Source organism: Sturnus vulgaris, chromosome 5, assembly GCF_052056855.1.
Source record: "Sturnus vulgaris isolate bStuVul1 chromosome 5, bStuVul1.hap1, whole genome shotgun sequence".
Taxonomy (NCBI): domain Eukaryota; kingdom Metazoa; phylum Chordata; class Aves; order Passeriformes; family Sturnidae; genus Sturnus; species Sturnus vulgaris.
This window is the reverse complement of record NC_142247.1, coordinates 63,051,089-63,078,965: the sequence shown is the minus strand read 5'-3', so window position 1 is coordinate 63,078,965 and position 27,877 is coordinate 63,051,089. Positions and strand designations below refer to the sequence as shown.

The following is a 27,877-nucleotide window of genomic DNA, read 5'->3' as shown; positions in this document are numbered from 1 at the left end:
TCAAGGAGTGTTAAAAACACTTGATCTAATCTGGCACTTCTCTCAAGATATGCTAACAAGAACATTTTAAATACCTTCTGCAAAATATGGTCTACCCAAGCAATGTAGCACCAAAGAAAAAGAGCTGTCCTTAAGCCTTCTGAAAATCTGACTTTACTTTTACAGGATTTCTGTGGGGTTTAATGGTTTCATAACATTTAGAAAAAGGTTTTCCCAGACTCATTGAATTTTTTCTATATTTGGCCTAATGTCCTTGTGAGGATGCTACAAATCTGTCTTCTGTCTGTGTTACAGGAGTGGTAACACAGATTTTCTCTTTTTGCTCCAAGTGTGTACATCAGCTGTATTTTCCAAAAGTCAGGGGGATGCAGAGAGCCCAGTATGGCCAGACCTGGGGGAGATCTCAGCATGAGCCTGAGAGCACCTGTGTTGTGTGTCAGTGTGGCCTGAAGGCCATCAGAAATATTTTAAATTTTGCACTGCATGGTACAACCAAATGCATTCTTTATAGGAGAGAAAATTGGTTGAGGAAGAAATTTGCACTGCAAAAATAATCCTGCACAAGATAATTCTGAATTTTCCCCCCACTGTTAATTCTGCAGCATTTTCAAAGTGTAGTAGCAAGGCTAATTGGTTCTCTTTGGATCATTGTTTTTTTAGTTACACAAAGTAGCAGCATAGATTGCATACAGGATCCTGGGAGGATGCAGCTCCTATTGAGAAAGCATGAATTCTATAAATTCCTATTGAGAAACACTGCCATAGTACTTCTGCTAGCATTCTTTCTGTCTCTGAGTAAAAGTAAGGACTAGATGACTTCTTGACATCCTTTCCAGTTTTCATTGATGCTAGGAGTTGTGTTGACATTTCACATTGTGCACATTTATTTGGTAAATACTATATTTCAAACTCAGGAAAGAAGGAAAGCCTCTGAAGGATTACACTTTTAGCTGACAGAAGCACAATTGTAGCAAAAAAAACCTTACAAAATAGAAGATACTTCAGTGTCCAAGGCCAGCTAAGAGCTGGTTTTGTTAAGACAGTCTTGTAGGAGGGAAAGAAAGTGCACATCATCTTGAAGTCTGTATTATCTCCTCTCTAGGATGTGTAGGCATTGTTGTTTTAGTGTAGTGAAAACACTGTGAGGAAGCTGTGGGTGCACCCTGAGGCAGGCAAGATGCTGCTGAGTGGATGTGTTCCTCTGGCACTGACAAATGAGTGTGCTGACCCACTCGACTGACACCCTCCTGCCCTACTCCTGGCTGCCCATCCCCTGGACCTGCTCCTCTACCAGCACCAGGAGATCATCCCTTCTTCTGGGTTTTGCTAAGGCTGCCCTTCCAAGGGGGCTGGGAGGCTTCTGCAGGACAGAATTCCAAAGGCTGTGGTGCTGCTAACACGAGGCTCCTCGTGTGTCACCTCGCTGTGTTTCTTGCCCAAGGCTCTCACCAGGGAGATCCCAGGAGGCTGGACAGTGCTGGTCTCTGCATGTGGGCAGAGAGCTCCCACTCCCTTACTGAAGGAGAAGGTTTCCAGCATGGAAAGCCAGCCAAAATCAAAACAGGCAGGCTGGAGGCAGAGTCGGGGAAATTGGGGTGAACGGGCTGTGCAGACATCAGTGCCGTGTTTAACTGCTGTAGAAAGAGAGCTGAAAAATAATAATGAAGCCTGAAGACTGGAAAGCTGGCCAGGAGATGAGTGGCAGAAATCCATAATCATAACCCTGGAGTCAGCTGCTCTAACTAGACAGTTCAGCCACAGGCTGTGCTTACTCCCAGCAGAAAGCTCCTGTGGCAAATGGTTCAAAGCATGCTCTTTGAACTCCAGCAATGCTGCTTGTCCTGTGTCATAGCACTGACCTTTCTTTGTTTAATAGCATGCTTCATAACAACTCTTAATTTGTTGTGAAACTTTACTACCAAGGTTTGGAAATTCAAATGGTGGAAGTTTATATTTGTGCTTTGAACCTTTTTTTTTTCTCTACGAAAACTGTGAATGCAACAAAGTTCTTCTCAGGCTCACACAATACTGCATGTTACAGAGTAGCACAGATAATGTTCCAGTGATTCCACCACATCAAGCAATTCAACAAAGCCTCTTACATGCAGAAGATGTGAGCCAGTTACAAAGGCACTACACTGGTTTCAGCAGAAGACAAGCAGCATTTGATACACCATATTCAGAATCCACTTTGGAGGTTATTTGATCTGCCAGTAATATTCCTCAGATAGACAAGAACAAATTTACCTTGATGTGTCTGTCTGTCATTCAAGTAACCTGTGATCCATTGAATATGTCTCTTCCTGAAACACTCATTTTACTGCAATTCTGTCTGACTCAATGTTCTTCTTATCTGACAGGTAGGAGATCAAATAATTGAAATCAATGGAGAAAGCACAAGGGACATGACACATGCCAGAGCAATAGAGCTAATCAAGTCTGGTGGCAGGAGAGTGCGACTGTTGTTGAAACGTGGAACAGGCCAGGTCCCAGAATATGGTGGGTTTTCATCTTTACATTTTTATATGTGCATGACTCTATATAAATTAATTATATTGCTTTTGAATTAAGTAGAAGTTGCAGATATTTACATATTGTAATTTCCTGGAGCACATTAAGTATCAGCTTAAGTGCTTACTTGAGCAGAGGTGGACTAACTCACATGTGTGTACATCGCTGTCATCTGCTGCCCTCCCAACACAGGCAGTGGCTTTTAAGATGTGCATTGGAGGAAGCACTGTGAACCTCCTAGGGGACATCTCTGAGCGTGCTGGGAGTTGCTGATTTGCCCATAAACTCTCCTTTTTGTCCTTCATTGGAATTTTTTCCTTATTGGTACTTCTCTGCACATTTTGAGTCACAGCAGATGATCTTGTTGCCATGCAATTGAGTGGCTCAGGTTGAAACTCTAAGCATTATCAAGAATGTACTCCTTTCTTTGACAACTTCACCCATTGTATTCTCTCTGACAAAATACATGGGTGATCAATTAGAAGCCAGTTCTGAATTTAAAACATGAGATTCTGCTCATTCTGGTAAGAAAACAGGATCCATTCTTATATTTTCTTTCAGAGGAACTTCTGGGACTTTTTAAGTATTTCAAGACGTGTGAGTCATTTAGACAATATAGAAACCTTATTTCATAACTGAAATGACAAAACGTAAAAATAAATTATCCAAAGGTAATTTCAGAGACAAAAAGGTGTTTTAAAAACTGAAATCAAGGCTTACTGTTAGTATGGTGTAACAATTTCATATATTTACATGTTCATATATTTACAAGTTCTATGATGTGCACCTCTGGGCTTTAATCTCTCAGGAAGAGGGCTGGTTTTTTAAATGGAAAGTCCTTAACTTCTTTATGCTAGGAGGTCCAACACCCTATTAAACGTTTTTACTTTTACTTTTGAAGTTCCAGAATGCTTTCCCATTAGAATCAGAAATTACAGTCACATAAAAATTCAAATACTTAAGCTTAACTATAGGTTCAGGTGAGCCTTTGTTGCCAACATAAATTCAATACCTCTGTTGAAGTCAGCTGCACTGAAGTGTTCTTTCCCAGCTGTCAATACACATGGTAATTGCACTATTTTCTTCTCTAAATTAGAGCTAATCCTATGGCTAAGCCAATACTCAGGACAGTGTATGCTGCATTTTTACAACCTTCAAGAGCTTCTGAATAAAGGCACAAAAGATGGGCCATAGCCCACTCATCTGATAATAAAGTTAGAGATTTATACTTTTAGTGAGTAGAAACAAAGCCAATATGGTTTCCAGGGGCTCTGATAAAATTAAGCTAAGATATTTTATATCAATTTTAACTAGTGTGTAGTCCTTTCAGAGAGACCTTCAACAGAAACTCAGGTCACCTCCAAAACTGTTTTATGGGGAAAGGTGCATCATTTTTAATGAAAGAACAAACAAACATCCAGGACTGATATAGTGGTAGTAATCCTTCACAAATAGTAGAACTATATAACAGCAGTTTTCTGCTTCCTCAGAAAACAGTTTAATCTAAGGTAGGTCCAGGAGGCTGCTATGAGCAAAGAATCAGTAGCTGTTTAGACCCATCCCACATCTGAATTTCTTGAGGTCCCAGTTCCAAATGACACTTAAATCTAAAATAAATTTCCTTTATTTCTATAATATTATAAAATTGTACATTATTCCAATAAAAAAAATTAAAATAATAATAAAACCACAAACACCAAAAATAATGTCAGTGGAAGTGTCATTGATTTAGGAAAACGAATCTTCCAAAATGTGCTCAAGAGAAGATTGTGACAGTAGGCTTGAGGACAAAGTGGTCCTGAGGACAGCAGATTAACTAGTCAATATTTAATAGCTCCCTCTTCCTTCTACCAGAATTTCCCAACTGAGATGTAACAAGACTAATTGGAGCTCTTTTTACATCAAATAATCAGAGTTCTTTAAGCAAGTACATGTCAAAAATATTTCTTATACTCATCAGTGTCCAGCTGTGGAGAGCATCAGTGGGAAATAAAACTTAGCTGAGTATAAATTGCAAGGCTGGAGGACAGAACTGGTATTGGGACTGCAATGGTGGTGTGCAGCAGAAGCCATGGGATAAATATAACAATAGCACAAATGTACCAGGCTCTTCTCCTGGATATTCTCTCTCAGTCCCTGACAGGCAAAATGGTCAAGGACTTCCCAAGTCAGGTTTAGTAATGCTGTGATTAAAGACCTTTCCAACAGCAGCAACACTCAGATTCACAGCACTAAAAAGGAGAAAACTTACCTAGAGCTACCTCAACCAGCCAGCCAAGACTATCACATTATTGTCTTCAGTCTTCAACTTCTTGATTTTCCTTGTGTTTTAAATTCCAGTGCAATGTTTCTGTTAGTACAAAATTCGATGGTATGTACCTAAGTGCAAGAAATGTCAGTGTTTGAATGATGATGTGATTGACATCAGTAAAAGCAGTGTTAAGGAAAATTCATCAATAATAAGAAGGTGGTTTGTGAAAGAAAAGAATGTGTGCTGAAAGGAAGAAAGCACTTAGTGAAGAAACAATGAGCTGCTGCGAGGATGTAAATCTCCTGAATGAGTTATGTCAGTTTATACTGCCTGGAAATCCGTCCATTTTCATCTTGGAAAATTCTGGCTGAGCTGAAGCACTGTTCAAACCCGGGGTAAGAAATAAACTGTGCTGCAAATGCATAATTTCCCTCCATTCCAGCTGCTCATTTTACTTGAAAACAAATGCCAAAGATCCCAGACCATTTGAGAGGCAGAAATCCCCTTGTAGCGGGGATGCTCCCATCAGAATGTGAACGAAAGAGCTCAGATATGATTAATGCTTCAAAACTATAGCTGATTTCACAGCAGGGAGTAGCCAAGGAAGCGTTGAAAACATGTGTTTTATCACCCAGAAGCTCAGAACATGTGTGCTGAGGATAAGGATAGCCAGAGGAACTGTGCTTCCACAGGAGGTGAAATATCACAGCTCATCCAAACCCAAAGAACATCAGCATCATGTTTCATAGGAAATAGTCTGCCAGCTGAGTTCTCCAGAGAACCAAGTCATAGTAAGAAATCACATTAATGTGCAAGAAAGACTAGAAGTACTGCTGGGAATCCTGATGCCAAAAAGCACTTAATGCCTGGGAAGTCTGGCTGCAGAGAGTGTCCTGTCATTGGACACAAAACCCAGAGTCATCACTGCAGAACTGAGCACTTCTCCCACCAGCATTAAAAACAGTTTGAATAAAGTGACAGATCAAGACATTTCTTGCAGTGGCTGCCTAATTTCCCATGTGTGCACCTACCTAAGGGGTTACTGACCTCAGCAGGAGCTACTGGGGGTGCAGCAGTTCTAAAAATCTCTGTTCACACTATGGGAGCCTCATTACAGATGCTTATGTATTTCAGGCCTTAGCCATAGCTACAAAAACACCATGAGCAGAACATGCACTTTGCATAGCCAAACACTGGGATGAAGTATCATCCTTAGAGGCAAAATGCGGGAAAACTGTTCACAAAATCCCAAAATAGTAACGTTCAAGAGGAAGTAAAGCTGACAAATCAGTCTCTCTACCCAACTGTGAGTTCTACAAGAAGCAAGTTACCTCTAATGATTGATCAGCCCCAGAAAACTACAGTTTTTTTGGGAACACCTAGTCCTTTCTCTAGATGTCTTTGGAGGAAGTTCCCTGGAAAGCCTATGGTGTTTCAGTCCCAGCAGTCCTGCCAGCTTTTTTTTTTTTCTGACTTACTGCTCCTGGCCTTTCCTGGCTGGAGATATTATTACTCACAGTACATTAAAATATGTAAGTTCCTAGAAGTTTCTGAAAGCAATGAGTCTTATAATCAAATGAATGCCAGCAGGGTGTCAAGGTGGAGAAGGCTGGGGCAGGTTAGCACCTGTAGGTGGATTTCATCCCTCCAGCAAGGCATAACCCCCTGCCCCCATTGCTTTGTGTCTGGTAGTGCAGAGGGAGCAAAACCACTGAATTTCGCCTATAAGGAACATCTGGAACAAACCGATTTGTTTCCCTTCCTACTTTTAGGACTACAAAACCATCTGACAGTTTGATATAAGGTTTCTATTAAGTTTCACTTAGTTTTAAGTTCCTTAAGAGCTCCTGCAGGAAGTTATAAGTTTTAGAGACTCCAGCCCATTTACACTGAGATTTTAGAAAACTTTTTCATTGCCCTATCTTGGACATCTGGGTATGGCCCTGAGCATTCTAGGTCACACTGTGATGCTAACAGAAACTCAGAGCTGTGGGAACTGCAATCACTGAGATTTGGAGAAGGAATCTGCATGGTGTAGTCATGGTTGGTGCTTTATGGATCTACACAATGATGGTTCCTTTCCCTCCCTTCCTGTTTTGTTTGGCTTTATTAGAAGATATGTCCTGGGGATGCATTGTGTGTTTTTGGAATCTCTGTTTCTTCACACGATGCCAGATTGTGTACACAGCTCATCCCATGGGTTCATTACACACAGGTGGTTTTATAGAACTAGAGGTTAGATTCGTTTTGGGCTGTTTAAGGGAGGAAAATTGAAGTTTCAGTATATGCAAATTGCTGGTTAAGAGATAAAAGTGACAAGTTATTTAGCAATAAGTCATTTTTGAAGGGCCTCAAAAGATCTCCTGCTTCAGCACTACCCCAGCAAAAAAAAACCCACAAAATGTCAGAGTTGATACCAATACAAGGATTTTTCATACAAGATACCAATACAAGGATTTTTCATACAAGTAAATTGGCACAGTTCTTAAATGCATTAAACTCTTTGCTTTTGATTTGTTATGACTCCTTCAGGAAGCACCTCAAGATGTACTCCATATCCATAGACCAGGTGAATCTATGTCCTGAATATATATGTACAGTAGTTTCAATAATCCACTAATATTTAGACTTACAGCATGCTTATGTCTTAGCTTTACAGAAATACTTCTTTCCTGTTACATATAAGCTTTTCACTCAGTTTTTCTAAACTTACTAAGAATTCTCTGCTCTAACAATAGTAAAATGTCTGTATGTCACTGGTTCTGTTAATTCTAATGATTGGTCCTAGGCTGTTCCTCCCCTTCCTTTAGGAATGGTACCTTCCAGTCTCTCCATGTGCATGAAAAGTGACAAGCATGGGTCCCCATATTTCTACTTATTGGGCCACCCTAAAGACACGGTTTGTAAACTCTGCATGTATATTATCTTTCTAATACATTTTGTTTCTCACAACTGTTAATAGAGTATTTTCCAGCTTTTTCTTACATGCTAGCTCACTTAATAGTTTCTGCAGTATTCAATTTTTCTTTCATAACTGATTATCTAAGACATCAAAGCACCTATAAATTCTACAAATGTATTTTAATATCCTAAATAATGAGTTTTGCATGTTACACTGCTGCTAATGCAAAGGTCTGCTATATATCTACTTTTTCTCATGACAGACCATTATCTTCTGAATATGACTTTTCAGGCAGAAAATCTTAAACTTTTGAGTTTAAGCCATAATTTTCCTCTTCTTTATGGCACTTGGCTTGCAAAAATATTAACAATATGAAGGTGGAAGTTAGGTGCTGATCTCAAACAATATGTGCAGAAGAAGAAATAACAAATGAAGAAGAAATAACAAATGTAAAATTGAACACATTTTGAAATGTGCTGTAAGGCAGTAGTCGTTTATTAAACCCTATGGTTATGCTGAATTTACACAAAGCTCTTTGCTCTTGATTTCAAGTAATTTTCTTCATAGAATCAGATCCAACTGCACAGATTGTTTAGATGCATCTAATTTGTAATAGAGAGTCAGGGCCCAGATATGATACCTGGAAAGCAAAGGAAAAGCTTTTTTTTTCTAGTTTCCTACTGATTGTTGTCATCACAGAAAACACAGCAGTGTCCAGATGCACTCAGCACTGTCTGCTGCTGGCTTTGCACAATGTAGCACATTTTCTACAATTATAAGGACAGTCTCACACATTGAAGTAGACAGATTGGAAATGGAAAGGGAGTGATATCCAGAGATGTCTTCCAGCCTTTGAGATTCAAGCAGCTCCTCCTTTGTGATACTCACAGATTTCCTGCCCCCAGCAACAAGGCACTAAACTGGACTTAAGTTACCAGTCTTGTGCATGCAGGTCCAGGTAATCTAACCCGTGTGTTTCCAGTTAAAGCTTATTTCCAGTCTGTGTCTATAAATATAATTTTTTTAACGCAGACACATCCATATACCTTGCTGCTGCAGAGCTGGACACATCTAGAGGCTTTTTGGGAAGTGTTCCCATGTATTTCAAGCGTGTATGTCACCTAGCAACAAAGTTCCTGCATCATATAGAAATGTTAAATCCACCCTTCCTTGTATTCTCACCTCACCTCTGTTTTGTTCTTCACCAAATGTAGCTCAGAGAGGTTAGATGCATTAAGGCCATGTCACAAGTCACAGTGTTCAGCTCAATAAACTGCAGTTCCAACACAAGTTCTACATATTTATAACCTCAGCTTTCTGGGCACCATCTTTATTTTTCCTCCTACAGAAAAACATACACAGGAAATAACTATTTTTCCTGAAATAAGTAGAAATGTAAATACTCTATAAATATAGCTAAAGTTAGTTTTTCAGAGTCACCCAACTGTGAATGATTCTCATTTATTTGACAGGAAGTGTTGCAACAGAATTTTTTCTCAGTATAATGTATCCAGAAAATCAAAAGAACTTTAGTTCTGGTCAAGACAAAACTGAAATACTTGCTTGATAAAAAATGCAGTGTCATATCAAATGAAAATATGTTTGTTATAAAATGTCTCCATTTCAGGTATTTTTAATGAAAGAGTTCGGAGGAGAAGAATTTTCCTAAAGAGCCCATTTTGATGGGGCTTATCCCAACCAAAAATGTGGCTGTGCTACCATTCATTAGAACACTGAGCAAGGAGTCAGATTTCCTGAAGCAGACCAGATAAATTGACCATTCTAGGATGCCTTTGGAGAGTCCCTACCATAGCATCATAGAGCAGCCTGTTATAAGACCACACCTCACCCAAAGGAATTGTTCTCTTTTGTATAAATAATCACTTCTGGAAGATGATCAGTAGACTTAATTGAACTTAGACATAGCACAGGAGAGATGCAGGTAGTTTGAAAGGTACCTCCAGATCAAGTGACACATGCCTGTGCTTCCTTGCACCATGGGTTTGGTAGCCCTTAGTAGTGACCACTGCATTTATATTTGCAAAGAATAGATTAAAAATTGGGAGCTTATCCTGTGAGGTTGCTGTTTGAATATAGTTATATCCTTCAGAAATCTCCAGTCTGCAGTCTGCTACAAACTGATTTTTCTAGTTCTATTACAATGTCTGAAGCTTTTACCTTTGTCTAATATGGCTAAAGCATTTGGCCTATACTTTGAAGCCAGATACTTCTATCTGTTCAGAGTACTGATCAGATAATCCAGTTTTTCCTATTTTTAATGCTCATTTTATAAATCTCCAGAGCTGAGGTTGAGTGTTATTTGAAACTTGAACTACCCCATATATCATTTATCTGATGTGAGTGCAAAAATCAATACTCATTTTGGAAAAGTGCCCTTTCTGCCTGTGACCACCTTGGTGGAACTGCAAACATTCATTCATATTCCTGCTGCATTTCCAATACCACCTTCTTATTTCTAGCAATACCAACTTAATTTCAGGAACCTGTGGTGTGTAAAAAGAAAAAAAAAAAACTAACTAAATTAACCAATATACTGGTTAATAAAATTGGTCTAAAACCAGCAGGCAATTTGAATATGGGCTCCCAAAGGTTCTAGAACATTTTATTGCTCTGGGTAAAAACTGTTCAAGGGCAAAATTGAATATTAAAACCCGTTTTCCAAACATGTCTTTCGTATTTAATAAATATGTGGCAGCTGGCAGAAAAGTAGAACATCCTTCTATTAAGTAACAGTGGATGTGTATGTATAAGTGAGAGCATATAGTTATTTCTGTCTTAGAGCAAATTTCTATTTCAAAAGATATGCAGACCTTTTATCCCTTGGTATAGAAATAGAAAACACAGTCTTGAAAGAAAGAGGGACACATGAGATGACACTTTCAATTTTGTGGCAATGACTTTGAGCTTCCAGGAAGGCAATACCTTTTCCTCACTTTTTAAATGCAAAAATACTGAGTCCTAAACATTGCTTTGGCAATTACACTCCCAGTGGATTCAGGCCAGTCTAGCTAAATAGTCTAACCCCAGCTTCCCCATCTGTATAACAGGGATAGTAATATTTACTTACCTATCTCCTGGGAGCGTTATGTGGATTAATTATTTAATGCTTGAGAAGCACTTTAAAGATTAAAATTCCTATTTGACTACTCAGTATTATTACTAAAGCAGAACCTTACTAATCCACACCAAAATTGGCAGTGTCCCTTCACATCTGAGCAAAGATTTATTAATAAGGTTGTCGAGCAAGTTCTCTTATAATTAAAGCTTAATTATTCTAATATAATATTCTGGAGTAGATTTACTAATTTGGTGTAAAGTGTAGATAATTACAGCTAAACTACAGTAAGTAAAACCGATGAACAAACATATCCCAGGTTTGGGTCACATAAACTGGCAAGCAGACTTCCCAAAGAAAGGGAAAGTCCCACCCATAAATCTTTTCTAACATTTTTTTTCATGGCTTCCTGTATTTCTATCCAGTTGACAATACTGGAAGATAAGTACCCAAAATACAGGACCTGAAAGAATGCAGCCATACCTCTGTCTCCACAACATCAGTTATTCCATTTTTCATTTAATCTGGATAAATAGGTAAAATAGGAATTCAGTAATAGTTACTGTGTCTCTGCAGTTTGCCATAGGACTAAATCCAGTCTTCTGCTGTTGCAGCATAGTATCCCAGAAAATCCCTCTCCTGCTGCTCATCTCACAGTCCCTTTCCTTTGCTACAGAACAAAATTAATAGCAAAACTGCATCACTACAATTTGTTCTTACTCAGAGTTAGCTTCCCCACGTATCTGTGATGGTATCCTTGCCACAGGGAGCTGTGTACCAAAGGGAACAGTGTGAAGGCACACAGGAATATTCCTGTATCACCCAATCCCTGTGTCAGAGCCTTGCCAGTGGCCCAACTGTGTGACACCCCAACTAAATTAAACTAACAAGACTTCTCATTATCTCTCCTCATTGACATGAGAAATATGATGAGTCTAAATGATGACAGAGAGTGACCCAAAAACCTGTTATTCCAACCATTAGGGGAGTGAAGGCAAGCTCTGTCCATAGAGGGACTTGCAGGTCCTGCCTCTCTCCTGGCTCCACCATCCCATGCTGCAACTCCTGGCTGATGCTTTGTGGCCTAGCTACAGGGAAAGGTTAGCAGAGGTCATGGCTTTTATCACATTTCTTATTCCTAGCTTAGAAAAAAAAAAAAAAAATAAAAAAAAAAAAAAAAAAAAAAAAAAAAAGAAAATTAAATGTAGAGTTGTTTTTTTTTTACTTTTGACAATATGAAGTAACTGTGGCTCTCCAACCAATGCTTAACAAACATGACCATAGAGAGTGTTGAACCTTGTTGAGCAAGAGCAACACAGATATGCAGCCCAGAATTTTGAACATCTGGGTTTTCTAAGAATGTGTCGTTTGTGTTTACTTATTAGGAGCCGAATGTTGCAGTGTAAAAATCATTTATTCGTGCACTTCCATCTCATTATAGAGTTTTCAGATAAATTTGTGTCAGCATCCTAAAGATATCAGATACTACAACAGCTTTGACAGCAGGGGTGGTCCCAGAGCCAGCTCTGCACCTTCATTGCCTAAAGGCCCCCAGCCTGAAAAGAGTTTGCTGAAGCAACACCTAAAAACTGTTTCTGCAGCTTCTGCCCTAAGCAGAGCAGGAATATTTATTCATGAGCTTTGTAACTGAGTTCAAACCAAGTGTTTTGCTCAAGATCCTGCTCTCACTTGTAGAGTGAGAACCTCAGTGCCTGCCAGAAACACCTTTCTAGGGGCATTTCATACACAGTCAAAATGCTCTGAACTCCTCATTTATTAAGCAAATTTTATTTATTATCTACGTGCTTCTAATAATGACAGCTATTTGTTGACCTAACCGAATGTGATGCCTACTGTTAATGCCCATTTTTAGCTGTGATAATTAATAATTTTAATATTTAACTTTAATTAAGTGTGTAATATCCAACTCGTAAATTATTCAGTCTCCATAGAATGTTTTTCATTAATACCACACGTTTTATGAACACCTTTTATGACTTAATATGGCTTAATTCTATTAATAAAAGCTAATATGAAAGTCATTATCTTTTTAATTATACAGTAACTTCCAGTGTAGGTTTTCCAGCTCCAGCATGGCTCTGGGAGAGAACTGCAGAAGTTTCTCCAGTTCTACTCCACTGCCTGACCACACAGGAAAATATAAAACCTTCTTTATTGACAGGACAAGTATTTCCTGAGTGGCTCTGATCTGATAAATATGTGAGATGCTCAGCACTTCAAAAAGGGCACCAAACCACTTGGAGGACCTATTGAATGATAATATGTGGTTAGAGCAGAATCACTCAAGACTGGTACTTAAGCTGTCCACAGACTGAACATTGACATAACAGTGAGGAGCTTCCTGTGGAGGGTGAAAGCCTCATGCAGGCTGCTGCTCTTCACTCCAGCTCTTTCAGTATTAGTAATCCTGCAGCATTTATGCAGATGGATTAAGCTGATTCAAGGAAAAATCTGATTTACCAAGTGTTACAACCTGTCCCTGGAGGCAAGGGTAACTGCAGTTCTTGTTAATAAATGCCTTGGAGGGGATTAGAGTGAAGGAACACTGAACAAGTGGTGTTTAAATATGTTATATGTATGCACGTATATATATGTGTATATATATATGTCTGTATGTATGTATGTACAGGGTTTATTTTTTATTTTAGAACAACATGGTTGAAATGGAAAGCAGGCATGTAGCCATTTTGGTTATTATTACCTATAGTAATACAACAATATAAAAGCATAAAAATATCACTTAAGAAAATAGGAAGGAAGGAAGGAAGGAAGGAAGGAAGGAAGGAAGGAAGGAAGGAAGGAAGGAAGGAAGGAAGGAAGGAAGGAAGGAAGGAAGGAAGGAAGGAAGGAAGGAAGGAAGGAAGGAAGGAAGGAAGGAAGGAAGGAAGGAAGGAAGGAAGGAAGGAAGGAAGGAAGGAAGGAAGGAAGGAAGGAAGGAAGGAAGGAAGGAAGGAAGGAAGGAAGGAAGGAAGGAAGGAAGGAAGGAAGGAAGGAAGGAAGGAAGGAAGGAAGGAAGGAAGGAAGGAAGGAAGATTGGTTCTAAGACATGACAGCCACCTCATGTCATTGTAGTTGAGCCAGTTATGGCCCATCAGAAGAGATGAATAATGTGAATGTCCTGATACCTTCCCCAGTGGGGTTTTACAGCTGAGCCAGTTGTGTAAAGGAGGACATTGGCATGATAAAAAGTATTATCCCAACTCACAGGATCTACTCTTATCAGCCTCTTCTCCTGTCTGGCTCTAAACCCAGCGTGTCCCTAAACAAAAGTTCATGCCCACCTGCTCTACTTCTGAGCTGTGACTTTGCACATCCTCAGCAAAGCTCCTGCTGCTTTTGCAAATGGAAAATTGTTTGAGTCATTAACCATTAACATTTCAGTTTCTCACACCAAGTCTGCTCAGATTGGCAATTACGATTATTTAAATATTTAGTTGATAGGACTGTCTATTAGAACCATATCTAAGAATAAACTAAACTAGGTCTTGGAATGAGAGGTAAACTCTGCACCCATGATTATCTAGCCTTAAAATTTACAGCCAGAAGACTACTATAGTAAACTATTAAGCTGATTTACTACATTAAGGCACCTGTACAACCTACTTGTAGGTGTGGCTCCTTATTTTTTTCCCCTCTCCCATCCTGTGCTTGGGATAGCTTTTTTTCTGCATAGAAAAATGACCCTTTTTTATTCTTGCTATTGTAAGGGCAGTGTCAAAGTCTCAACCCTGTTGTAAGGTGTGAGTGATGTTGGAGAGAACCAAATGATGCAGAGCTTAGGCACTATTACAAAATCACAGTGAATTGTTTATGGATGCAATTTTTATTTAAGGGGTGAACAATGGCAGAGTAACTGGGAAAGGGCTAAAGCAGCACCCCAGGATCATCCAAGATAACCCAGGCCACCTGCTCTCCATGGCAGAAAGTCTGAGTATTTCTGAATTCATCAGTTATCTCCTGTGTCAGCCTAAAAGGTCTCAGGCTACTTGCTTGCAGTGACCTATGTTTTCTTTAAAACACCTGATGTGGGGTGATGGGTGTAGAGCTCTGTCTTCATCCACTCAGCTTTGGTCCACAGCCTTCAAAAGGGTTTTCTGTGAGAAACTCCCCAACATTGGTTGTGTACATGTTCAACAGAAGAGCAGACATCTATTTCCAGAGGTCCTTTGAGACACCTCTCTCTCTGACTCTGTGAGGCATTTAAATTATTATCTCAAGTGGAAAGATAGTAAAATACTGGTGAAACAGTATTTTACACAGTGAAACAGTGCCATAATTAAAGAACTAACTGAGGGAAAGGAATTTACTGATGATGCCCTGGGTATAATAAGGTAGGATCAAAACCAGTGCAGAATAATAATAGGAACCCTCCAAGTCAGATCAGTTGCTTCTCATGTTTCTTTGTTAACCATATTTAAAAGACTACATTACATAAAAAATTGAGAAGTGCTTTCATCCATAGTGCTTGCTACAGATTAAAGCAAACACAAATCAATGTGTGTGGCTTTTTTGTTTCAAGAAAACATTCAGCATTTTTCTAAAAAATTTTTGAACTTCTTTTCCTTGCAATATACAATTTTGCCCTCTCCTACTGAAGTTTAAATTTTCCATTTCTCTCTGTTCCCTTAGCTCCAACACCAAGTAAGATCATGTCCTGAGCTTCTGTAGATTTGGTCTTCAAGCATAACTAACAATCTGTTCTTTCTGAAGTGTTGCAATAATTCTAAAATTAGATCTCTGAACATGAAAGCACTTTTCTAACAAACCTCTAAGCAGAGTACAGAAAAGGTGATGAAAGTGAATTTTACCTGGGATGAGATCATTCAGAGTCTCATTAAATGGCCCTTGCAAGAACTTTATGAACACTGTGTCTGTTGCAAAAATATTTAGGGCATCTTCCATTTAATATCTAGGTAAAGTAGATGGATATAATGAACACAAAGGAACTAAATAATCAGTAATGACCAAGAACATGAAAAGAATTAGGGCATCTGAGTATCAATGGCACTAGGACCTGAGCCAAGCAGGATGTAGAGCTGTGCTTCCCAGTGTTGGAATAGGTCAGTGGCTGAATTTTCTGGATGTAAAATTAAACATTTCAAGTTTACAGAGGAGATAGAAGTATTCATCACTTACACTACACTTACATTCGTATCTCTTCTTGTGATTCTTGAGCTCTTGTGATTCTTGAGCTCAGCTCCATGTAATAGGAATAGTAGCCACCTTTTCCAGTATTAGACCAGTGACAAAAACAAAAATGCGTGACTTTGGGGACAGAAAAACTAGGTCTGGCGTTGTTTCATACCCCACATATCAGTCTTTCTTAATGAATTATTCTGCTCTTTGGAAAATGCCAAGCACAAAATTTAGAAGTGAAAGATGTCAGGGCTCAGATGCATGTTTGTTTTCCTGTAATCTTTTCTGACTTATAAACTAACTCTGATTACCCTGAGCAACTGTCTTCAAACCTTGGAAAAAGAAATGTGTGAAGGCAAAAAAACTAATTACTAAAAAGTAGAAAGATTCCAGTCTTGAGCAAAACTACATTTAAAGGTATATTTATAATGTACTCTAAACATTCAGAGTCACTGTGATATTGTTGAGTACAAACAGACAAGTGGTTTAACAAATATGGCCACATTAAGATAGCAAATAATTAGATCAGGTTTTCATTATATCAGAAACAAGATTTCAAAATACTAAGCTGATCTCTCAACTGCATTGTGTGAGAAAGGCAAAGTAGTTCATATGCCAAAATAACTGAGTAAACCTGGGTTTATTTTTATAAATGTATATGGCATGTATCTAATTCCTATGCATAGAATTAACATTTTGCACCCTTAGCACATTGCCATCATACCTTTGTAAAGCATAAGAGCAGTAGCAATGATGGAAAGGCTATCCCACCTGGATGTGACCACAGTGACTGAGCGAAGGAAGTGCCACATCACAGCAGAAGGCCCCTAAACCCATTGGTGTTTGCTTCCAGGGCTACTTGGTGTTCAGGGATCTAAATGTGGATAAGTTCAGTGGAAGGCGAGGCAAGAGAAGTGTAATTTTAAGCCAAGAAAAGTGCAATTTGTGAGAAACCATTTGCATAGCATATCGAATAATTAACAGGAATTACAATTTATAGCTAGAAGTACAGGCAGGCCATAAGGTGGGGGCAAAGCCCATTGCCACTCACTTTCTGGGAGAGGCTGGGAGAAAAGGTGGCATATTGTGTCACATCTCCATAAGGCTGATAGCTGAACAGAAAGTACTAAGAGCTTTTCTAACCATGAAATTTTCAGAGAATCGCTGATTTCAGGAGACAAAGGGTCTGTGTGTTTGGGTTGTGGAAGTGTCAGGATAAAATATTAAAAGATTCTTTATATATTTTGAAACATCCCTCCTTAGAGAGCATTAAAGAAAAGCTTCAGGAGGCCAATGCAATCAGGAACATCAAAGACATGTCAAGCTATAATGAGAAAGACCCAAATGCATTTCTGGTGTAGCACTGCCAACATTAGTGGATACTCACCAGGGGGCAATTTGTCCCGTTTTTGCTATTAGCAGCAACTATAAGAACTGCTTGCCACCTCCTGGCAATACATAATTTCAGACAAAAAATGGGGGGAAAAATAAAGCATCATATTTTTTTATTCAATCAAACCCTCTTTGATTCCCTAGGAAAATAATTCTGGGAAGATATGGGTACAGCTGCTTAGACATTTCAGAAAACACTTCATTCAGACTAATGAAAGTGTTCAAAGCTTTAATATATTGTGCATTATTCGTATAATTCAAAAATTAAAAAGGCTTTGAGATTTTATTGTAGTTAAGTCAAAAAATGTGATGTGATGTAATTTCTACTCTTACTACTAAATATTCAATTAAATTAATATTAGTACTTTATGGATAATTATATCTGATGAAAAATCACACATCCTTGATAAATTACTATACAATTATATAAAATATTTTGATGCAACAAATCAGAGCCACAAATCAGAGGTCCATGGGCAGAGCTCTTGTCTCTATTAGGACTAAAGCCAGGGTTCTTTTTCTCATGGTTCAGCCATCAGCCAGCACTGGATCCAGGTAGAACAGTTAAGACAGGAGCAAATATACTCATGAGAGTAGTACCCTCATTTCCACTCCATTGAATGTATGAGAGCTGACAGAGCAAAACAAACAATTCATGTATGTGGCAGCTCTACCTCAAATAAAAAAACCTTCAGACAGAAAACTTCTGCTCCTGATGGTTTTTTCCCTGTGTCACTCTTCCCCCAAAATGGCTGTGTTCATCTCCCACTTGTCCTCCCACACACTCCAGATCTTGTGTCTGTGGTGGCTCTAACTCACTTAGCAACTTTCTGCTTTGCCTGGGAGTTGTGCAAAGCTGGTCGTAGGTGAGTTATTCTTACACATCCCATGGAGAAGTGCCCCCAACTTATATTACAGTAGCTTGTGGAAACTAAAAGCCACCCAGTAAACACCTACTAAATTACACCAAATGAAATGCCATCACAGTGACAGATTATAGTGCTGCTCCCAGCTCATTTGTCGTGTCTAAGCTAGTAGGTCAAGGGAGATTTTCTCCCTGCAAAAAAGAAGGAAGGCATCTATTAGCGTTCAGTGAGAGGTATGCTTTTGAAAAACAATTTCTCTGACTGTAAGGGTGTTATCAATGGTGACAAAGTCAGAGGAAAGTTTAAAACTATGTTGTCCCTGAATCTCTCCAGCAGTTGCAACTGAATGCAATATTCTTCTCATCTGCTTGCAAGTTGTTTGGGCATTAGTAGTTCATGCTCTGATAAACAAATACTGTTTACAATTCCTCCCAGAGGTGAAGGGAGAAAAAAGTAAAATCAGTGCTCTGCCTCTGGTTTAGTATGTTTACAGAATGCTTTTAGATACGTTGAAATAACAAAAGTAAAAGTAGATTATGTTCCTAATTAACACAAAGGTTTTATTAAAAGCCTTAGACCAACAAAATAAAAAATATTCAAAAATATTAATAACTCTCTCAAAAATATAGCTAGAAACTGAGTATAATCATGAAAATAAATTACTAGTTTAACTGCTCTGCAGGATAAAATTTTACATTTTTCTCCTGTTTATATTTGCTATGGAGAAGCAATCATTTTAGTACTGGTTGAACAAATCCAAATGAACCCTTATGGCTTGAACACAGCTCCTTAAGAGGTTTTTCTTCTGAGCAACAAATTACTTACATTCCTGCACTTCGCTCTACTCTAGTAATTTTTATATTTTTCCATAATGTTCAAACATTAGTGGGAAGTTGGCTACAATACCCTCACATGAGTATTCTCCTCACTAGCCAGTGACATACTGCAACAATGGCTTGTTGACATTAATGTCTATCAAGGCTGAGGACAACTTTCTATATAATGTCATTTCATTTGAAAGAAAAGCAGGTTAGGTTGGGTTTACCTGGCTCAGACTGATGTTACTTAAACCTTAAAGTCATTTTCTTCTTACTTGCAAGCGCTATATTGCCAAAGAATATAAATGATAGTTTTATTCCATGGCAACATTGTTCCATAACCACTAGAAATACAACCTATATATAGGTGCCTTCCCAGCAAGTATTTTAAACATAGTGCAGCCAGTGACACACCTGGGGCTGTCCCACAGCCAAACTTAAAAAGCTGTGGCTACAAGTTTTCTTCCTTAGTTGGCCAAGCTGTCTTTTACTTAGGGTTTTCTGGATGAGAGATAAAATCCAGTAATGCATATAATATGGCATGTCCCAGTTTATAGACACCTATACTTATATATCAGTATATGTAAGATATATGCTGATTCACTTTTGATGAAGTATCTTCTAACCCACTATGATTTCTCACTACTACATTTGGTTGTTTTTTCATCCCATTTAAAAAAGAAAGTAGAAGAAATTCTGTCATCTCCAGGGAATGAAGCAGTAGGCCACAAACCCCCAGGTCTCCTCTCCAGAGCATCCCACAAATAACTGGTACCATATTATCCTTTGTGCCTCAGAGGAGCCACAAGAGGCGTTTGTCACCTTGATTTTGAATGGTGCCCCTGGTTTGTCCTCGTGGAGGAGAAACAGCTGATTTGAGCATAGTGGTACATTTTCACAGAGGCAGTGTTGTTACCCAAAAGCATCTTCCTGCTCCAGGCTATTTGGTGTTTTTACTGGTGTGCAGCTGACACAACCCAGAGTAACAGGATATTTCTGTAATCAGAAGCTCTCACAGCCTAATGCAAGATTGGTTAGTGGCCCACTGCTCTTCACTGACACTGAAAAACTGTTAAAAAAAATCTCATGGACAACTAGGAAAGAAGATTGTAGTTCAGACAAATATGCTGGTCCAACCTTTGGCACCACCTCTACCCTGGGTAGGAGGGACAATGCCATGAAAAGTATAAACTTCATTTTCCCAAGCTCAAGGTGGCTTCCTCAGAGTTTTCTCAGGTACCTTGCTGGTGCACATAGCATGCTGAGTCCCACAATAGATTTTGTGATTTGGACTCTGTGCATGGCTCAAGTATTAAATAAAATGAGATCCCTTGGATTTCAGATTGAAGAAGAGCCAGGGTGGGGTCTGTGCTTCAGGCACAGGTTGTGGTCCTGTACCAGGCTGGTGGTGCAGAAGAACAGAAATAGAGAACAAGTCCATCAAAGTCAATGCTTTTTGTAGGCAAACTCCTAGGAGCTGATCACTCTACATGCACGAGTCTTCTTCTTATTTTTTCTTGCTTGAGTGCCAAGCTGGGAGCAGATGGTACATTAGTCACCCTTAACTGGAGGGTAAGAAAGTGTGATTTCTTTTTTTTTAAATTCAGTTGAGACCCTCAGCCCATTTAGATTCCCAGCTCAATGTTTATTTGTCTTACACAGAACTTATACTTTCTACCCCTCTCAAATGCTAATCCTCTCCACACATATGCTCATTATGCAAAAGCATATGACAAACACCATCTGGGAAAATAAATAGCTCCTCAGCTAACTGTGCTGCTCCCTCCCTTTACGTCACCCACCTCACTATTGTCTCTCCTATTTTTATCTGCAAGACAGCAGTCACTCAATCCAGCTATTAACTTAAAAGTGCTGTTTTAATAGCAAGCTGCAGATCCCAGGATGGGCAGTAGAATCTATTCCATTTTTTGAGATTATGTGTCTCCATGATAATTTGAAAGCACCCATAGCACTGAGAAAAATGCATGTTACTTTTTTAAAGGGCAGCTGATATCACTGAGAGATACTAGTCCTGACCTGAAGAAGTCCACGCTTGTTTTTTAGCTACAAGGTTACATTTTCTCCCCCATAAAATATTCAGCTCTTGCCACAAGTTCTACCTCGTTTCCATGGATTCCTGAGACAGTCCTTCATCTCTGACAGATTATTCCTCATACCGTTCAAAGCCAGGCAATGGTGCTAAATAGGGAATGACATTAGCCAAGTTCAGTGATTTCTCTAACCTCTAAGTAGACGGGTAAGAATAGGAGCCATGCTGTCATTAATCATGATGGATTTGTTTTCTGCCAGAAGGTTAATCATAAGAAATGAGGATGTATATGCAAGAGAAAGGCATCCCAGAATATTCTGGTTTGGATTAGGAAAATCATTGTGATTCAGCAAAGGAGACATTTATTTAGCTAAATTAAACAGGATCTGCACAATCCAACCATATTGTGTTGAGGCTAAGTAACCAGGAGAAATTCAAAATGCACAACCAGGAGACTCAGCAGCTGACGCTGTGATATAAAGGCAGAGCTGTGTAAGTACCCTGTAAGAATTGTGGGGCCATAAACACTGCAATACTATATTTGTTTAGAAAAAATATGAGACAGAATTCAATGATGACCTTATCTGAGCTACAAATTCTTGTCAATTATTATATGCTTGTAGGGACATGTTTAATAGATGGCAGAAAGTCCTTCTCATTTGTCCTCAGAGACAGCACTGATATTGCCCAGCTAAGAAATCCATTATACAGCTACAAAAGAGGCTATTTGATTTCATGAGCATGTGCCTTTATTATTTTAAGAATAATTTAACATAGGCAGAGGAAAGTGGAATCTGTATGAAAAAAAAGATTGGGGTTTCCAGAATTTGCAGTTACCAGCTTTTGTGACTCTTATGTCTCCTGGGGGTTTTTTGGTTTGGTTTGGGGTTTTTTTTGGTGTGCAGAGATTATTTTTTATTTCTCCCCATTTGTTCCACAATTGAGGGAGTTTTACCTCACCTGAAACAGAGGGGTTTAAGGCTGGTAAATGGTTTGGGTATCAGTGTTGCTCAGGATACGTGTGCTGCTGAGTACGCCCTTAACTCTCCTCTTTTTGTTGTTAAAACAGACGAACCAAACTCCTGGAGTGCTCCCTCTGCCACCTCCCCAGGTCTGCCGGAAGTAGCTCTTTCCCTCGACGACATAATCTCACCATTATCTTCATCACACATAGCCCCACCCTCTGACCCTTCTCACCAGATAAGCCCAGAGCCAACATGGGATATCAAGAGGGAACACGATGTAAGGAAACCAAAGGAGCTTTCGGTGAACGGTCACAAAAAGAAAAGGTTAGGAGAACAAAGAGAAAGGTCAGCAAGTCCTAAAAAGGTAGACAGGTCAAAGCACGAAGAGGCTTCTTGGAAAGGATATTCAGAAGGCAAAAATAAGACCACTGATGGTGGCAGGCCCACCTCAGAAAGCAAAGCGGTGGGACACGGCGTTATGATCGAGGCTGGCGCAAGAGAGCACGTGTGTGCTGGAACCAGTGATGAACAGTTTGGGAGGCTGAGGAAGCCAGAAAGCAAGAGAGGAGGATCTCTTGGCAAAAAAGATCACAGATCCACAAACACCAGTGAGAAGTCAGCTGCAGCACCCGACCATGTCAAGATCGATACAGGAGCTACCAAGGCATACAGTAGCACCCGCTGCAGCTCGCCTGGAAGTGATATGGACCACAGCCAGAGGGACCCTGATGGGAAACCCAGCGAGTTCCCCAGGAAGGGACATCTCCACTCCATTAGCACTCGCAGCACCAACACCACAGTTCGAAAGGCAACGGTCTCTCCAGGGCCGTGGAAAATCCCTGGCTCAGATAAGCTACCTAGCGTCCTGAAGTCTGGTACTTCTGCCATGAGCAGATAAGCAAGGGACTGTTGCCCTCTAACTGTCTCAAACTGACGCAGAACATTCTTCTTAGTTTTTGTCTCACATTGGTTTGTTTTAATTTATTTTAACTATCACACATATACACAAAGCATTGAGGAATGAAAACATTAGTGTGTAATTCCATGACAATGTGCACAGTATCTAATAAGTTCAAAAGCATATAGTCAACACAGAGATTTAAAATCGACCCTAAAGTCCCAGTTCCATTTTAGGGACTTTGGCAGCTATGGAAGAAACCAAAACAATATGAAGGACAGTACATCAGAGAAGGATAGTGCAGTGTAGCTTTAGCATTTTTTTCCACTGCATGAAGGACTTGGATTTCATTCAAACTTTATATCAAGAAACTGGAACAAGTTAGAGCAATCACAAACTGGAACATCGCCTTAAATAAAACTGCACGGAGCAAGCTGAAAACGAGAGAGGATCTTTTCATGGAGCTAAAATGTTGTAAATAAATTGTTCTCGACATATCTAGACAGGGGTTAAAGGGTTTCTTTAAAGCATCGTTTGGAACTGTACACCCATGACACGTCTCCACTGTTAACACTTTGGGATAGTCCACGTGGTACCCTGTAGCATAGTCCACTGGGCGCTACGGGAGAGTGGGGAATCCAGTGGATTAGTTTCTGTGATACCATTTCTACTGCCATTTTTGTGAACAAACCATGTTTCTGTACATTGGAAAGGAGTTAAGGTGGAGTTGTATTTGCAAATTATTCTCAAAAGTGATTTATTACAGGTTCCCCAAGTCCTGTGAGGTAGCACACAAACCAATTGGTCAGGCTCAAACCCCAGGCATCTGCAAGGCCCTTGCAATGAAAGGAAGAGTGCTACAGAGAAAAAGCTGCAGTTTCCTTAAGGAAAGGCCTTTCCTTCCTGCAGAAGATGATAGCATCACTTATCAACAGTGCTATGTTTCATACCCATCCACATTTACTTAGGACACTCTCACCTCTCATCCCCTCAGTTTGGCAGAGCAGGTGCCTTTCAGGCACATGTCAACAATAATTAGACTGGTTTCTGAAACACAGTTATCAGTGTCCTCATTCACTAAATTCAGTATTTTTCCATTTTTTAAATGGTTTCCAATTTACCATTTTTTCCCCCATCTCCATTTTTTTCCTTTTGTTTTTTATCTTTCTTGCTTGTCTGTTTTGAATTTTAAGCCTTAAGTGCCAGGTAAACATTCCAGTCTGCCTTCACAGGAAATAACTCCAAGTTCAGTCAGTCATTATCTTGTTTCAAAAAGATTTGTGTGTGTCTGTGTAAGTGTGCGTATGCTTATTCGTCTGTCAAAATTAAAACAAAATCCTGGGCAATAATACATTGGTAATTAAAAAAAAAAATCATAAAGCTAAGTACTGTCAAAAATTCGTATTTAAAAATTACTGTTCACTAGCAATCTTAGTTCCTCACATGCTCTGCTGAAAAACTAGATTGAGATTGGCTTTGTTCCAAGAAATTAGCACATTACTGTATGTCTCAAACATTGCACTGGACTGCGAAATTTATAGACATGTTTCTTCCTGTCCAATTATTTGAAAAGCCTCAAGTCAAGGATTTTGCAGCTTTCAAACATTTTTTTTTTTAGAAAGAAAAATCCATTTATAATTTCTAAAAAAGCACAAACCCATGTAGCTGTTTATAAAACTCTTATTTAATGGGAAAAAAAAATCTTTATCCCCTGAACTAGAATCCAGTATAATTTGCCATTAATTTATTGAATCTGATTTTGGACAATGCTTCTGTAGTGTAGATGCACGTCCCGGTATCTTATTTTTATGTATAAAGAAAGCAAACAATGAAATCTGAAAAACAGTTGAGATTATGCTTGCATAAACTCTAATTTGCACAGTTCACAGCTACTCCTTGTGCAGTAATTGCTTTATGCGGCTGTAATCGATAACCTGTGAAGACAGCACATCATCTAAACCCCATTCCAAATAATATTTCTGTGTAGTGTTAGCTGTGAATTTACCTTGTACAGCTCTATCTCTATAAATATAATTCCATGTATTAATAGTCACAGAAAGGCTGTAAGTGAGCAACTATTTTTATGAAACGCACCACTATGGATAAATTAACTTTTACAGAAATCTTGTTTACTGTATGATATTCTAAACCACTGTCAAATAAAATATATATCCAAAAATCTTTCATTTTTTCAACTGTATATAGTTTGTGTTAATTTTGAATAACAGGCTTCAGTGTTACCCTGAGAAACAATCATTTTCTTGCATACAAGTAGAGTTAATTAACTACTGCATTATAAAAAACGGAATAGAACATTTTAATTTCTTACTCCAATTTATGAATAACCCAAACAAATTTTATAATGGCAAGCTAAGGCTTATGAGGCTACACAGACAGAGGAAAATCATGTCCTTGGTGGAGAAGCCTAAACCCTTTTTCTCCTTCCTGTCCCAGGAGAGACAGGATCAGGGTGGCCAGACTCCCAGCAGTGAGAGACTACTTTTGAGAGTACACCACATATACAGAATTAACCTGAGCATAAACCATATTTACCTCAGAAATCGGGCAGTTCTAACTAGCCCTAGAAAGGTTTTGTTGACAAGCTGTGTGAAGGGGGCATAATTACATTTTCAATTTATTTTACAGAAGAAAAATGTCTCAAAAAACATCATAATGGTGTAAAAATATTGGTAACCAGCCAGCCTCTTTTGAGACCAAATCCTCCCCTCATTAAATGCTCCTTACCTCCTGTTAGGCAAAATAAATCATCAGTTTATAGATCTAGACACTGTAAGATGCCTACATGGAAAACAAGTAATATTTTTCACACAAATATGACATTTTTAAAAATAAGCATTTTCTGTTTCCTTAAAATACAATTTCCTTCAAAAAATATAATTTGTCTTCATACAGCCTGAGTCAACTTCTGCAGAACTTTGTTTTTCAGATTAATGTTCCCCATAGAAAATTTCAACCAGCTGAACTAATAACATAATTTTGCATTACAATAAACACATAGAAAATATGAAGCATCTTTAACAGTCAAAAATAATTTGCTGTTGTTTAAATAGCCACTATTTTCATTGTTGGAAATCTGGGTGTGTGACTGGTTCAGACCCAGAGGTATCACAGGGAAGTGTGCTGAAGCCATATGGCTTCATCCAGTCTAACTTCTTCTGTTAAGAACACGTCGTTTGTCTTTTAAACATAGCAGTACAGCATTTGGATTGCACTGCTGTTATTATGACACCTTTTAATATCTCTTTTTCATATGTTTGCAACAAGACAAGGAAATAGATGCCTTCTTTGATGCAGATTCTCTGGTCCAAACTGCAGTGTAAGTAAGCCTGCCAGCCTGTGATCACCAGTGCACATTTGGGCAGGAATTTTGACAAAAACCACCACAGAGAGATGTCAGTGCAGCCCTTTTCTTACCCAGTGGCAAATGTGGGCTCTGGAGCTCGCTCCTTCTCCATGTGCTTCTCTGCTTAACCTGTTCACACAAACTGCAGAACCTGGAAGAGGAGAATTTCAAACAAAATTTAATTAAAAGCCAGGAAATTGAATAGGTCCCACAAGATCTCACCAAAGATGTCATCTTTTCTTCCAGAAAGCTGCAGGACAGACAGCACTCTTCCCTTAGTTACAAAGGAGCATATGTTGCACTGGTTTCACTACACTGTACTCCCCTAAACAGGAGGGGCGTTTGTAGCCCATATATCCACTAATTCCATGGCCTTAGTGCTGCCAACAATTAAGCCCCAGTGTGGATAGCTGCCTACTAGGAATTGATGCAGAAGTTCAAACATGGACCCATTTCTTCCCTAATACTTTTCATCTGAATGTGCAGCCAGCCACCATTGCCAAAACCTTCTCATCTCCACCAAAGATGAGATGCCATCTGATCTGTGCCATCTCTGCTAAACACAAACATCTCATGCTTAGCCCTCTCTACATCCCATGTACTTTCATCACCACCAGATTTATTCTGAATCTCTTCTCTTCCTCCTCAGCTCTCCATTGGTTCTTAATCCTATCTCTGAGATAAGTGCTGCTGCCATTCATTAAATCAAATCTTCCATTCTCCATTTACTCCTTCTGTCCCTCAGAATTTGCCTTCCTCTTTTTCCCTTGTTCTTTTGGCCTTCTGTCACCATCTGGCATCTCTCAGCCTCTACCTGATGTCAGCAGCTCAACATGAGATACCTCTTCTAAGAGGTGTCATGAACAGTTACACACCAGGTCATTAACCCACTCCTGGGTGTCATACAAATGTAAAGACATACCCAACCCCTTGCACTGAAGCCCAAATCACCTCCCTCATCCTCCAGAAACCACCAGTGGTTACTTATAAGACATACTGAGTCTACATGCAGCCAGTAACTACTTTTTCAAGTACAAATAATGTTTTATCTTATTTGCTGAAGGTCTGTACTGGTAATGATCCAGGCATTCAGGCCAGGGTTTGTGGATGCAACATACCATGATCTCTACTGGAAGTCTCCAAATTCATTTTACAAAGGTTAGGACAGGCAAAGCTGCAGGCACATTTCTGTCTTAGCCACTATGCTCTTTTTGTACATTGCTGCTGTCATGGAAACCTGGGGCCAGAATTGCAGAGGCAAAAATGGAAGAGCACACCTCAGCAAAAGAGGATGTCAGCCTCCAGGTTTCTCCTTGCTTGGAAGGAAGTTTTGCTATGAAGTGGAAAAGTTTCTTGGTACACTGCCATGGAGCTCAAAGCTAGAGAAGCTTTGAACTTATCCAGGGATGTCTGATCCCATTAGGGACTGACTGTCACATAAGTATCCAAAAGAGCCCTTTCCCTCTTCTGTCCCCTAGGAGTTAGGATATTTTCTGTAACTGCTGCTAAAAAGGCCACACAAGCATGGCAGGCTGCCTACTCTGCTGACTACTGAGGGGCTGGGAGAGAATTGCCATGGCTGTGTCCCACAGGACTCCCACCCTCCACAGCTACCAGACTCCAGGAC

General features: G+C 39.3%; 1 protein-coding gene across 12 annotated transcripts in view; it reads left to right on the top strand.

The window, feature by feature from the left end:
- Positions 1-25,067, top strand: part of MAGI2 (membrane associated guanylate kinase, WW and PDZ domain containing 2) — a 703,759-nt gene extending 678,692 nt beyond the window's left edge. For 8 of the 12 annotated variants that reach the window (XM_088165863.1, XM_088165861.1, XM_088165862.1 and 5 more), the window contains 2 exons: positions 2,361-2,499; positions 22,093-25,067. In XM_088165863.1, coding sequence (XP_088021989.1) covers positions 2,361-2,499; positions 22,093-22,886 — 933 coding nt within the window. In that variant the 3' untranslated portion in view covers positions 22,887-25,067. Of the gene's footprint in view, positions 1-2,360; positions 2,500-7,294; positions 7,332-7,550; positions 7,662-22,092 lie in introns of all 12 variants that reach the window. The other 4 variants (XM_088165868.1, XM_088165870.1, XM_088165869.1 and 1 more) reach the window with 3 other exon arrangements.
- The last annotated feature ends 2,810 nt before the right edge of the window (positions 25,068-27,877 follow it).